Consider the following 13,418-nt stretch of genomic DNA (forward strand, 5'->3'; position numbering starts at 1 on the left):
GATTGTAATGGAGACTGCTATCAATCAGGCAGCCTGCATGTACAACACTGGAACTATATTCATGCCCACACAGAGTTCTACACTTCGGTTTGAAACCCAGGCACCATGCTCTTTCTAGAGCATCGTATTTAGTATGGCCATTGTTACAAAACATAGAGCTTCAAAATGGTGCCATTTTTATTGCTGTAGATTCACTTCAGCAAAAGCTACATTTGTTTGAAACTTCAAATGCACTTATTTCAGTTCGATGTTTTTGCACACTGTACTCCGCCTTACGGGTGTTTTTTCTGGGTTGTTTTTGGCCAAAAATGACAAGGGTGGTATCATTTTATTCGTGTTGAAATGATCTGGGGGGTGATGCTATTTTTATTACTCTTGCACCGTCATGAAAATTACATTCAGGTATAGTAATCGCTGCTAATTAGAAAAACAATGTTCATAATAAATGCAAGATTGTTTTCTTGTCTGCAAAATGCTTCCAAATGAATAAAAATAGCATCACCCCATACAGTAGGTTTTTAGCAATGGTGTCATGCATTTAGTTTTTGGTTTAGCAAGACTGAATCATCAAAGAGCCCCGTAACGAGTTTGAAATTAATTTGACTTCAGACCTTAATATTTTTTGAACTGCTACAGCTATCAAAAATCTAATTACAGATGTGAAATCAGCATGAAAAATTACCCCAGGCAGTGGAGTTTATTAAATATTCACCCAAAAATAAGAAAAACATTTTTAGGACCCACGTCAGGGGGGAGGAGGGGATCAGAATTAACTTTTTTGTTTTTTGACAGAAAGGGCTGAAATTTGGCACACACACTGCACATTGCAATAACGAGACAAATCTAAAATTTCATTTGGATATCTTAATTAGTTTTTGTTTTATAAGAATTTATAAGTTCCTTGCTTGTGGAAAGCCTGGCACAGTAACGAAACATGATAGGGAGCTGGGAATACTTTGCATGTTTGCCCAGATGTCTAATCTACATCAAGACAATGTTCGATTTTTTTTTTAGTGCGCTAATAATTTTTTGCTCAGCATAACATGCACATGAATGTGCTTCACAGCATGGAGCCATGTAGTAATTGTGAAATAATTAAATAATGGAAAGATAAAGAAACATTTCAGGACTGTCTTTAAGTGCAGCACAGCTTGTGGATCACAGCAAAACAAACTGGGCCAAAATCGGTCCAGCCATTGTTGTGCTACGCTTTCCACGAGCGAGGTGATTGACAAAAAAATGCAATTGAGAAAACTGGCTGCAAAGTTTTAAAAACACTGCAAATTTATTAAAAAGCACCAGGGCTGTAATATTTTGAATCATTGCTGTCAGGCATCTTCTTACACCTTTGCCTCATTGTTTGGTGGGCTTTGGATGCCTTCTTCAGGCGTTCTTTATCCTTTTCTTGCGCCGTCTGGAGTAGTGCATGACCACTATTTTCACTGCCAGACCGAGCCTGGTATCGCACTGCACACCCACAGAACGCTGTTGGCATCTTGGGCACAGAGTTTTAGCGATCAAAGAGTTCATCGCGGAAACAGGCATAATAATGAATTCAGTCACAAGGGGCCGAAATTTGTTCTTGGCATTGCTGCTTCCACTCAGTCGCGGACACTGCGCGAAGGGAGTCGCGAACACTGCATGCCTGCGCTTCTGCAGTCACCGCCGACACAAAACGCGGCTCAAGGCGCGTCTGAATCGTGCGACGATTCGTCTGGTGAGCCTTGAGTCACCATACAGTATGTAGCTCGTCGACGGTTGAAGCTTACTCGCAGGCTGCGTGTCCCTGTCGCACGATGCATCGGAAACGCACACCGTCTCTGCCGGCGATGGAGACCTTCGAGCCGCGTCGCCTCCAACAACGCGATCTCGGTTGCCGACTCGCGCGGTCGTACGCACAGGTGCAAGAGCCTCCGTTGGCACGTCTTCCGGTGGCTTGGTTATCAGTGTCGATGTCACAGGGCGATTGTCGGTATCGCTGCTGGAATCGCACGGTGCAAGATAACGCGGCACGTTATTCGCGTGTTCAGTCGGGTTCTCCGCTTCCCCCGCTGGCCGCCGCCTTTTTCTCGCCGTAGGAGGCTTGCGCTTCCGTTTTCCAAAGGCATGCTTCATTTAAAAGTTCTTTTCGAATGAGCGACGATCCATCACTGACCTGGGGAGCTTTCATAAATCCGAATTCTGCGAGTGTCAAACGAAGAACGACGCCGGCGTGGTTTTCAAAGCAGACAACTGCGGTCCGCTGTGGTTGCCAGCTTGCCCGCTGCTGCAGCAGCAACCAATGGCGAGACGCCTCTCAGTACGGCAACCAATCGGAGGCCCGCTTTCATCGCAGGGCCCGTGTGACCGCCTCTAGCAGACCCGCGCTTCTTTTGTGTTTGTGTGTTTGTTATAAGATGGCGACGACCGAAGAATTCAGAAATGGAATGGCGAAACTTCGAGCTTTCGAACGATACCAAGATGGCGGCGTTCGGTGGCGGGAAAGACGAGTTAGGGCTCCGCGAACTGCGGTGATTTTACGCGATTTAAAGCTGTTTTCTCGCCCTACGCACTGATAAATTAATTTTTTTCGGGCACCTTTAGCGCGTTTTCAGTCAAACCATTTTGATACAATGTAGATATGGCATTGCAGATACCGAAACGCGTCGTTGCCAAAAATCGATCTTTTTTGCGATTTTCGCGATCTGATCCCCGCGTCCCCCCTTAAGGACCCTGAAACGTTTTTGAGTCGTTAGAGTAGGTCCTTCTAATCATTAGTTGACGCATATATGTGCTCGGCCCAAAGCGTGTAATTTAGTACAAGGTTTTAAATAAGTACATCACTGCCAATCGCAGCACACTGCTCGACAATTTTCAGCCGCCCCTACCCATGTGACGTAAATCACCCAATTGGCGTCAGTAGGGCGATCTATCTGATTGGCTGCCCAGGGCGTGTCATCGATGGTCTTTCCACCTTTATGGCGAACAAATGATGTTCATAATACAGTCACTGACCGTTTATTCGGACCTCATGGGGACTGCTTAAATGTCCGAATAAACAAGTGTCCGAAAAAGCAGATTAAGAAAAAAAAGAAGAAATACTTCATTTCCACGCACTTGTTCGGGCTCGGCACTAGGCTTCAAGAAATCGTGAATGCACCGTTGCACGCTGTTCCGTTTACGCTTAATCAGATAAGCCTGAATCTCGGAGAGGGTCGTGCGGTCACTATAGGTGGCTGAAAGCACAGTCACTGCTTGTACACGCTCCACATGTGACGGCAGCATAGCACATGGTGCGTCATCTTCCGACTCGGGAGTCATCGTCCGGTAGCACAGCGGAAACCTGACGAATGATCTCGCCATCGTCGAGTTCTGCGCATGTCAGTACAGCACTATCAGCACCTCGGCAGAACATTTTCGGCGTCAGTAGGGAGCACATCGGAAGGCAACAAATCCTAGGCCTCCCAGCACCCGCTTGCCAACATTCCCCAGCGCAGTTTGCGCGGGCACTGTCGGCGCCATTAGACACTCAATGCGATGTTTCCGTATGCCGCGAACATCGTCACGCCGACACCAGTCGCACAAACGAAAAACATGGCCTACTCGCAGCGTCGTCATGGAGAAATAAATTGCGTCGTGCACCATTCGTGCACGAAGAAACGAATCAGCTGCTGGATTGTCTTGACATGGCTTACAAGCTGAGACTGGAACTGCTGTAGCTACGAACCAGGCAGAAACGATGATGATGAGCGGGGAATTGCAGTAGCGCCACCTCGTGGGGCAGCAAGGAGGCTCCGTTCAAAACAAAAATGGCGTTCAGCAAGTCGAACCATGCAGCGGTCAGAGTCTGTGCATGGCGCTCTCGATCGAGTTGGCTCAAGGAGTGTCTGAAAAATCGGACGAGAGGTTGCAAGGTGTCTGAACTTTCGTCAGTTGTTATACATTATGGTCTATGGGGAGAATGGCGGTGTCGCGAAGCAGACCGAATACTCGTCGAGCATGTCCGAATTTTTGGAGTCCGAAAAATCAGTCAGCGACTGTACATGGATTTGTCTGATCTTCGTGCTTGTGGAGTCGGTCATTATTGTGACTTTGTATTTTACGCTATATAAATCTTATTGTCGTAAGTTTCAGTGCAATCTCTCTTCGAAGTGCAGAAGACACCACGAACATGCACAATTGCTAATAATTGCAATGATTGAGCTTGTCCAGGTGGCCAAATCGAAAAGCACCAAGCATCTCAAGGCACTGGCATGCCAGCAATAATTTCATAAGGGCGTTTCATTTACTTGTTGGTACATGCATCCGTGGCTGAATGGTTTCGATATCAGGCTTCTGTGCTAGAGTTCCTGTGTTCGAATCCTGCCGTTGGACAATTTTAATTGTTTAATTATTTATTATGCAGTACATCGTTGAAAATGACGAGTTTACAAAGTCACAAAGCCATTTGAAGCCAAAAGGACGAATTTAAGCAAATCCATGTACTTCCCATAATTCCCATGCTCGTACAACCGTTCTCATTGCAGCTCCTGTAGACACTAGCGCCAGAGTTCCCTCTAGTAATTATTGTATAAACCTCTATGATACACGCGTTGGACATTTTGTGATGTTGCATCAACTCACAGGATGGTGAGGCAGCCTTGGATGATTTAGTTTCATTGGAGCACATCGTAACGTCATCCCTTGGGTGGAAACAGCAAGCAAAATTACAGTTCATTTTTTTTTCCTGTTAAGTGTTGCAGAGGTGAGTTAACCAGGATTGGCATTTGTAGCATTTTGTTTTTGCATGGTGGATGCTAGTCTTTATTCAAAAACTGCGGTTAATGCAAAGTTGGGAACTTTTTCTTTTTTTTCAATTGTTATATCCAGATTTAGCTGTAGTTCCACATATTTTCTATATGATTTTCGTATATTTCCTTGAGATCTGTATGGATTCCATATAAATGGAAGTGTCCATTGCGTATGCAAAGCAGCGAGTGAGCTGCTGCTCTTGTTTTTGTTCAGGCTTCCTTCTGGACAAGAAGCCCGGTGTACACCAGCCGAAGAGGGTGGAGAAGGCCCGCATCCTCATCGCCAACACGCCCATGGACGCCGACAAGGTCAAGATCTTCGGAAGTCGCGTGCGGGTCGAGTCGATGGCGCAGATCGCTGACATGGAGCTGGCTGAAAAGATCAAGATGAAGGAAAAGGTGAGGCACACCTGCCAGCTCTCCCGAATTCTTCATAAGCTTTGGCCCATTAAAGTGTTATCGGCATCAGCTGGGACCATCTGCAGGGATCAAAATGGCTGTAAAAAGAATTAGGCGGAGCCGCATTAACGGAAGTCTACTGGAACTACCGTGTTTACTCGCATAATGATCGCACTCGCGTAATGATCGCACCACTGAGTTTTGTCGTCAAAATTAGATTTTTTTTATTTCCCGTGTAATGATCGCACCCCAAACTTGCCGCAGCGATATGTCGTGTGCCAAGTCTAGCTAATACTGATCGCGCTTACCATTTGTCGAATGCTACGCAAACGACTCTAATAGACAAGCCAAGCGGTCTGCGCGCACCATACATTCTTAAGTAGATGCCTCATTTCATTACTTTCATCACTTTCTGCACTTCCATGTCAAAAAGAGGTACAACCAAACTTGCCTTTATTGTGGGTAGGCTTTATAATGGTTGTAATCAAGAAAAACAAAAAAGGCGCCTTTCAATTCTTTTCATCTGCACTTGTGGGCACGCAACAAATCGCATGCGGCACTGACAGTAGCCACGTTTACACTGATACATTAAAAGTGTACCCTATTCATACGCCGACGCTTGTAACACAGCCAAGATATTCGCCCACCCTTAGCGGAAACGTGCCGTATTAGGATAGTAGTGAAGACAGATTCCGCAGTTTCAGCAGCCCGCCGGCCATGCGTTTCTGTCACTGGCAGCTAAGCGTGCCCATCTGTTTCTGTCCCCTCAAAGTGGACATGGCTGCGTTATTGCCGCAAACTTGCCGATATTAACGATATTATTAATCACTGATACGGAAGAAACTGTTTCAATGCACGTAATGTACTCACGACAAGAAAAAAACTCGTTCGGCTTGCTCCGCCTGCCGCCATCTTTGTTTTGGTGTCCCGTATCCCGCAGCAAACGCGGGACGAAAAATTTTTTTTCGCGGAAATTTAACCCACGTAATGATTGCACCCCTGAATTTGCGTCAATTTTTCTGACAAGAAAGTGCGATCATTATGCGAGTAAATACGGTATGTGGCTGGCAGCAGCAATGCTGGTAGTTCTACCTTTTTGTTCTAACATAGTACATTAGAAAAATTTGTGTGTTGTATGGGTGTTCTTGTAGCAGCATAACGTTTCTTTTACTCTCTGCAAGCAGGTTAGCATGGTCTATTTTACGAGACAATAGCTAGCCCAGTTTTCTTTGTGATGTTTGCACATAGGTGGAGTGATCATCTTTAAGGGGAGACGCGGGTCTTGAAATGACAAAAAATCGCAAAAAAGTCGATTTTCGGAAAAGTGCGTTTTCGCTACGTTTATACATTCAAGAATCCCTCCGCGAAATCTAGAACCTAAATTTAATCGGAAAATAATAAAGAAACAGACTTATATGGGCCAGGGTGGCCGCGGAATTAGCAAAAAATTGCCAAAAATGTTCGAACTTCGCGCCGTCGTCATTTGCGAACGCGTTGGCCGGCGGGCGCCATTTTGAGCTTGTTTGGAAGCTGCTTTCTTTGTGCGTATTTTGCGCCGGTTCAAAATGGCGTAGGTGAGGAGGAACCGACGCTATCGCGTCATTTCTGAAGGATGCGCCCGTGCCGCTGATTGGCCAAAGCACGCACGGCCCCCGCGCACCTCGCTCCTATTGGTCTGGCGCCGTTTGAGTGCCGATTCCCGCGCGCCCGGCAGGCTGGTCGCTCTCGTGCGCGCTGCCTGTTTGTCTCTGAGGTTTTATCGCGCCACTGTTCAGCCGCTCGCTTCTCGACAACGTTCGATAAAATGTCTTTTTCACTGCCCGAATGGCTGGAAGAGATCGTCGTCTGAAGACTACTACGCGTTCGGCAAGGCGCGAAGGCGGTCGTGGAATGCGCGATAGAAGACGGATAAATGCACCCGGAGTTGCCGGCTGCTGGTCTGCCTGAAGATTCTGCCGGATCGAGTTCCGAGCTGCAACCCAGTACGTCTAGCATCAACACTTCGTCCACCCACGCCTCGCGAGTTGGCGCAGACCGTGTAGATACCGTTTTCTTCACGACCGAAGATAGAAGCAAGCGCGCAGCGATCGCCGATAAGGCGAAAACGCGCCTGGCGTCGCAGTCTGCAACGGAGCGAAAGTTTGAGCTGCTGGGTGTTGACACGAAAGAGGACGTCAGCGACAGCGGAACGGAACTTGCGATCGTGGATTTATCCGTGGCGCAAGACTTTTTTGGACTTATGCCGTGTCCCGTGCGCGCCAAGAAAACGCTGATGCTTTCAAAGGACCCCGCCAAGGAGTACGGGCTCTGTGCCAAGCTTGTGCTGGAGTGCTCCACGTGTGGCATGCGTGAAAGGATCGTCTGAGGATGAAAAGGATCGTCGGAGGCTTCACATGTCCAACAAGGATCACACAAACAGAAATGCTTTGATAAACAAGCTTGCAAAGAGGCACAAGCCAGCAACAGACTCTGCCTACAGTCCTGGGCTTTTATAGGTATAGGTGTGACCTTCTGCTGAATGCACAATTGTGAGAGTGTGCAAGAGATATAAATTTTTTTTTTTTAATTTGAATTCTGGGATTTTACGTTCCAAAACCATGATATGATTCTGGACCAATTTTGACCACTTGGGAAGCGCTACAACACAAGCACATGAACTTTTTTGCATTTCAGCTCCATTGAAATGTGGCGACCACCACTGGGATTTGATCCAAATTTTTTGTTGTAGCCATAAACTTTGTTGAAAGGACATATTTTGTTGTGGCCATGAACTATGCCCAACTTTATTTGCATAGGGATGCCATTTGTGTGCCTTCTGTTCAACAAAGAACTAAAATAGGAATGTGAAGCTCGTGGTGCTAGCTTTCTGGCATTGCTTTCAATGACTATGCATGATTTTGCAACCAATATCTCAGTGTTATATTTGCAAAATGGCCATATATATGTCATAAACTTGTTGCTGAAAGACAGGCCTACATGGTGATGCAATTTATATTGCCATATCGTGAGACCATTAAAAGTTACAGTGAACTGAAAGTTCAAACTTGTTTTTCTCAGCTTCATGTTTTTGGACACCGCACACTGCCTTACGGGGGATCTTCATATTGGCACGCACTAGTTACGCTAGAGGTCGAGGAAGAAGAAGTGTGCGTGGTAGCTGCTGCAAACACGACCTGTAAACGGCTGTTCGCTTAGAACTGACTGACTGGCTTTTCCTCTCGTGACAAACTGGTGGAGGCGCTGGGTACGCATCCATCGTATGCCTACGGGTCCTGAACCAGAAGCTACCGACGCCAGTACCTCGGGGACGGCAGAAATCTATCGAAGCAGCCGTCGCCTCCAAGGTCTTCCACCGCAATACAGTCCCCTGGCAAGCTCCGTGAGGAAGATGTCAACAACTACCGCAAGCCAAACCGAGGTGATCCCAAATGCTCCCGTACCATGCATTCTCAACGCGCCTCGCACGCCTAACCCGTTCCATGGCGACGCCTTTGAGGACGTTGAAGACTGGTTGGACCATTTCGACCGGGTCGCCGCCTTTAACGACTGGGACGATCGCCGTAAGTTGAAGAACGTCTACTTTTCCCTGTTAGACGCGGCGAGAGTATGGTACGAGAACCACGAAGCCTCATTTACCAGCTGGCAGGAGTTTTACCGACTGCTATGCGAAGCCTTCTGCACTCCCGAAAGGAAAGAAAGAGCCGAACAGGCACTGTCTTCGAGGTTCCAAATGCCAAACGAAACCGTCGCCATGTTCGTCGAAGACATGACGCGATTGTTCCGTCGGGCCGACCCACTAATGCCAGAAGACAAGAAGGTGCGTCTGTTAATGCGAGGCGTAAAGGAACAGCTTTTCGCGGGCCTCGTGCGTAATCCTCCTACAACAGTCTCTCAGTTCGTTCGTGAGGCAACAGTCATGGAACGTATGCTTCGGCAGCGGCTCTCGCAGTATGGACGCCAGACCACCATGACTGCTGCATGCTCTCTCGTACCTGCAAATGATGACAGGGAGTCACTTACCGAGCTAATACGACAAATTGTTCGAGAAGAACTGCAGAAGTCCTATGCATCGGCTCCGACACCTCCCAGTGCCGCGGTTCTTACGGATGTCATTCGAGAAGAAATCGGCAAAGTGGTTCATCCCTCGCCACCAACACGACCCGAACCTCCCACGTTCTCGTACGCGGATGCTCTTCGGGCTTGCGCGCCGTCGACGGACCGTTTTTCGCAGCCGCCTGCTGGGATTTCTCGACGCTCCCCTAGTCCGATCCACCGCACGAATCCGCAAGCGCCTTTTCATCCTGGTCCGCGCAAATCTACAGTATGGCGCGCCCCCGACAACAGTCCGTTGTGCTATCACTGCGGGGAGGCTGGTCACATGTATCGCGATTGCCAGTACCGACGGATTGGTCTGCGGGGATACCATCCGGACGCCCGTTGCCCGCGCTATGGCGAACGCCCGCACGAAATCGAGCAATACTTAGAAAGTAACCGGCTTCCTCCTGCCCAACAGCGAAGACAGTCACGGTCGCCTTCACCTCGTCGGTACGCGTCACCGAACCGTGCTCGACCCGCCTTTGATTCCGCTGGAGTCAACGGTGGAAGCCCGCGCCGGGGAAACTGAAAACGGCGACCTCCGGGGGTGAGGCCGCTGTCATGCGAACCGTCAAATATCCTCCGCCGACGCCATCCCCTCGCGACGTACCACTGACGCCTTCATTCGCAACTGCAAAAAAAACTTCTGCTGCTATTACTGCTTCAATCGACGGCTATCCAGTAACTGCACTTGTTGATACGGGAGCTGACTACTCGGTTATGAGTGCCTCACTGGCGACTCGGCTACGCAAGGTGCTGACAGCGTGGGACGGCCCACATCTGATTACGGCCGGAGGACACCTCGTGTCACCCATTGGACGATGCACCGCCAGACTTGCAATTTCTACTTCGACTTTCGTAGCGTCTTTCCTTGTGCTGCTCAAGTGTTCTCGGCTAGTTATACTGGGCATGGATTTTCTCCAGGAATATGGGGCGATCATTAACCTTCGTGACTTGTTCGTGACTTTTTCTAACTGTGTTTCTTCGGATTCGAATGTGGCGGATGAACATCACCGCGCGGCTTTACGCGTGGTCGATGACTGCGTGACGTTACCGCCTCGAAGTAGCATCTTCGTCCTCGTTGAATGCCCCCAAGAACAACTAGGAATAGGCATCGCCGAAGGTAACCTCGCCATGTTGCTGGATCGCGAAGCCGGCGTCGCACGAGGTCTCGTAGAGCTCCAACATAGGCAAACCACGATTCTAGTTACGAACTTCAGTGGCGAATACAAACACTTTGCGAGGCATACCACCATGGCCTACTTTGAAACGGTGGCCGAGTCCAATGCCTGTGCTTCGGTAACGACAATCTCGATTCCGGAACCCAGCGATGTGGACTTGACCAGTCACATCAACGTCAACCCACAGCTCGACCAAAACGAGAAGGAGAGGCTCCTTACTCTGCTATCGTCATTTAGCGACTGTTTCGCCACCACGTCGAAGGTCAAACAGACTCCTTTAATCAAACACAGAATCATCACTGAACCGACCGTCCAACCTGTTCGCCAACACGCTTATCGCGTGTCGCAAAGAGAACAGGATGCTATTCGTCATCAAGTGAAACAAATGCTCGACGATGATGTCATTCAACCATCGACAAGTCCTTGGGCTTCACCTGTTGTATTAGTTAAAAAGAAAGACGGTTCACTAAGATTCTGTGTCGATTATCGCAAACTGAACAAGGTCACGAAAAAGGACGTTTACCCACTTCCTCGAATTGACGACTCCTTGGATCGCCTGCGACATGCCCGTTACTTTTCTTCAATGGATCTACGTAGTGGGTACTGGCAAATTGAAGTTGACGAACGGGACCAGGAAAAAACGGCGTTTATAACACCCGACGGTCTCTATCAATTTAAGGTCCTCCCTTTTGGATTGTGTTCCGCTCCGGCCACATTTCAACGCATGATGGACACAGTTTTATCTGACCTCAAGTGGAACTCTTGTTTAGTCTACTTAGACGATGTAGTTGTTTTTTCCACCACGTTTGAACAACACATCCAGCGGCTTGAGGCGGTTTTTCAAGCTATCCGCACCGCCGGCCTCTCCCTGAAGCCCGAAAAATGTCACTTTGGCTACGAGGAGCTCAAATTTCTAGGTCATATTGTCAGCAGCACCGGTGTGCGCCCTGACCCTGACAAAGCCCTGGCAGTTGCTCTGTTCCCGATACCGAAGACAAAACACGATGTCCGCCGATTTTTAGGGCTTTGCGCGTATTACCGCCGTTTTGTACCCAATTTTTGTGAAATTGCCGAACCTTTGCAACGACTCATCAAGAACGACGTCACATTTGTTTGGGGCCCAGCACAATCCTACGCCTTCCACGACCTTCAGCGACGTCTACAGACACCACCGATACTTGGTCACTTTGACACCGAGGCAGACACAGAAGTGCATACTGATGCTAGTAACGTTGGTATCGGAGCGACACTCGTACAGTTTCAAGCGGGTGTTGAGCGCGTTATTGCGTATGCCAGCCGAACCTTGTCCGCTGCTGAAAAAAACTACTCAGCAACTGAAAAAGAATGTCTGGCAGTCATATGGGCTATCCAGAAGTTCCGCCCATACCTGTACGGACGCCCCTTCCGTGTCGTCAGCGACCACCACTCTCTCTGCTGGCTGGCGAATCTCAAAGATCCTTCAGGCCGTCTCGCAAGATGGAGCCTTCGGTTGCAGGAATTTGATGTGACCATCGTCTATAAGTCTGGCCAGAAACACACTGACGCCGACTGTCTCTCCCGCGCCCCCGTCGAACCCGCACCACTAGATACTGACGACGATTCTGGTTTTCTTTGTACTCTCCCGTCTTTAAACCTTGCTCAACAGCAACGCCAAGATTCCGAGCTCCAGCCCTTGATTGAATACCTTGAAGGAAGCCGCCCACAACCCCCACGGCTGTTCGCGCGTCACTTGTCCTCTTTCTGCCTACGTGGCGACATCCTATACAAGCGGAACTTTCACCCTACGGCAGCCGTTTTCCTGCTCGTTGTTCCCGCTACTCTCCGCGACGACGTTCTACGTGCATGCCATGACGAACCAACGTCCGGGCATCTTGGTTTCACGCGTACTCTCGCGAGGATCAAGCAGAAGTACTATTGGCGAAAACTCACAAAAAACCGTGAAGCAGTACGTCAGAAGTTGTCGAGATTGCCAGCGCCGCAAAGTTCCACCACTAAAACCAGCCGGTCTGCTTCAGCCTGTCCGACCTCCTTGCTCACCTTTTGAACAAGTCGGGATGGATTTACTCGGCCCATTTCCCAAGTCTTCGGCTGATAACCGCTGGATCGTCGTCGCCACCGATTACCTCACTCGATACTGCGAAACACAAGCCGTTCAGCGAGCTACTGCTTCAGATGTTGCTAACTTCTTTATCAAAAATATCGTCCTTCGACATGGTGCTCCCGCTGTTGTCATCACAGACCGTGGTACGGCCTTCACTGCCCAGTTGGTCCGAGATATTCTGCAGCTGAGCGGAACAACGCACCGTACGGCAACTGCGTATCACCCGCAGACTAACGGTTTAACAGAGCGTCTCAACAAAACGATTGCGGATATGCTTTCCATGTATGTTGCCACGGATCATAAAAATTGGGACGAACTGCTCCCGTATGTGACATTCGCGTACAACACTGCCCTACAAGAAACCACCGGGTTTCCTCCTTTTCGTCTGGTCTACGGACGCGACGTCACCACTATGCTCGACGTGATGCTCCTACCAACTTCGTCTCAACCTACCGCACCAGATACAGACGCCTTTGTTCAGCGTGCCGAAGCGGCGCGGCACCTTGCGCGGCAACGAATTCTATCCCGACAAAGTCAAGATGCTCGTCGATACAACATATGCCATCGAGACGTCACGTACAACCCGGGAGATCTTGTATGGGTTTGGACCCCTATACGTCAACGAGGCCGGTCAGAAAAATTATTGCGCCGATACTTTGGACCCTACATAGTTTTGCGTCGTCTAAGTCCTGTCAACTACGAAGTTATTCCAGCCGACACTTCGCACCACTCCCGTAGACCACGTTCCTCTGACATTGTTCATGTTACCAGGATGAAGCCTTACCATTCGCGCTGACTCTCATCCACAAACTTTGTGATGCGGCCCCTGTCGTCATGTCCATTGTCTTTCTCATTTCTTTTATTTTTTCCTTG

General features: G+C 48.9%; 1 protein-coding gene across 2 annotated transcripts in view; it reads left to right on the forward strand.

Moving 5' to 3' along the window:
- The window catches only part of CCT2 (chaperonin containing TCP1 subunit 2), a 60,043-nt gene that overhangs the window by 25,612 nt on the left and 21,013 nt on the right, over positions 1 to 13,418 (forward strand). For both annotated transcript variants that reach the window (XM_050192155.2, XM_050192154.1), the window contains exon 6: positions 4,984 to 5,168. In XM_050192155.2, the coding sequence (XP_050048112.1) occupies positions 4,984 to 5,168 (185 nt within the window). The remainder of the gene's footprint in view (positions 1 to 4,983; positions 5,169 to 13,418) is intronic.

Source organism: Dermacentor andersoni, chromosome 10 (genome assembly GCF_023375885.2).
Source record: "Dermacentor andersoni chromosome 10, qqDerAnde1_hic_scaffold, whole genome shotgun sequence".
NCBI classification, from domain to species: Eukaryota; Metazoa; Arthropoda; class Arachnida; order Ixodida; family Ixodidae; genus Dermacentor; species Dermacentor andersoni.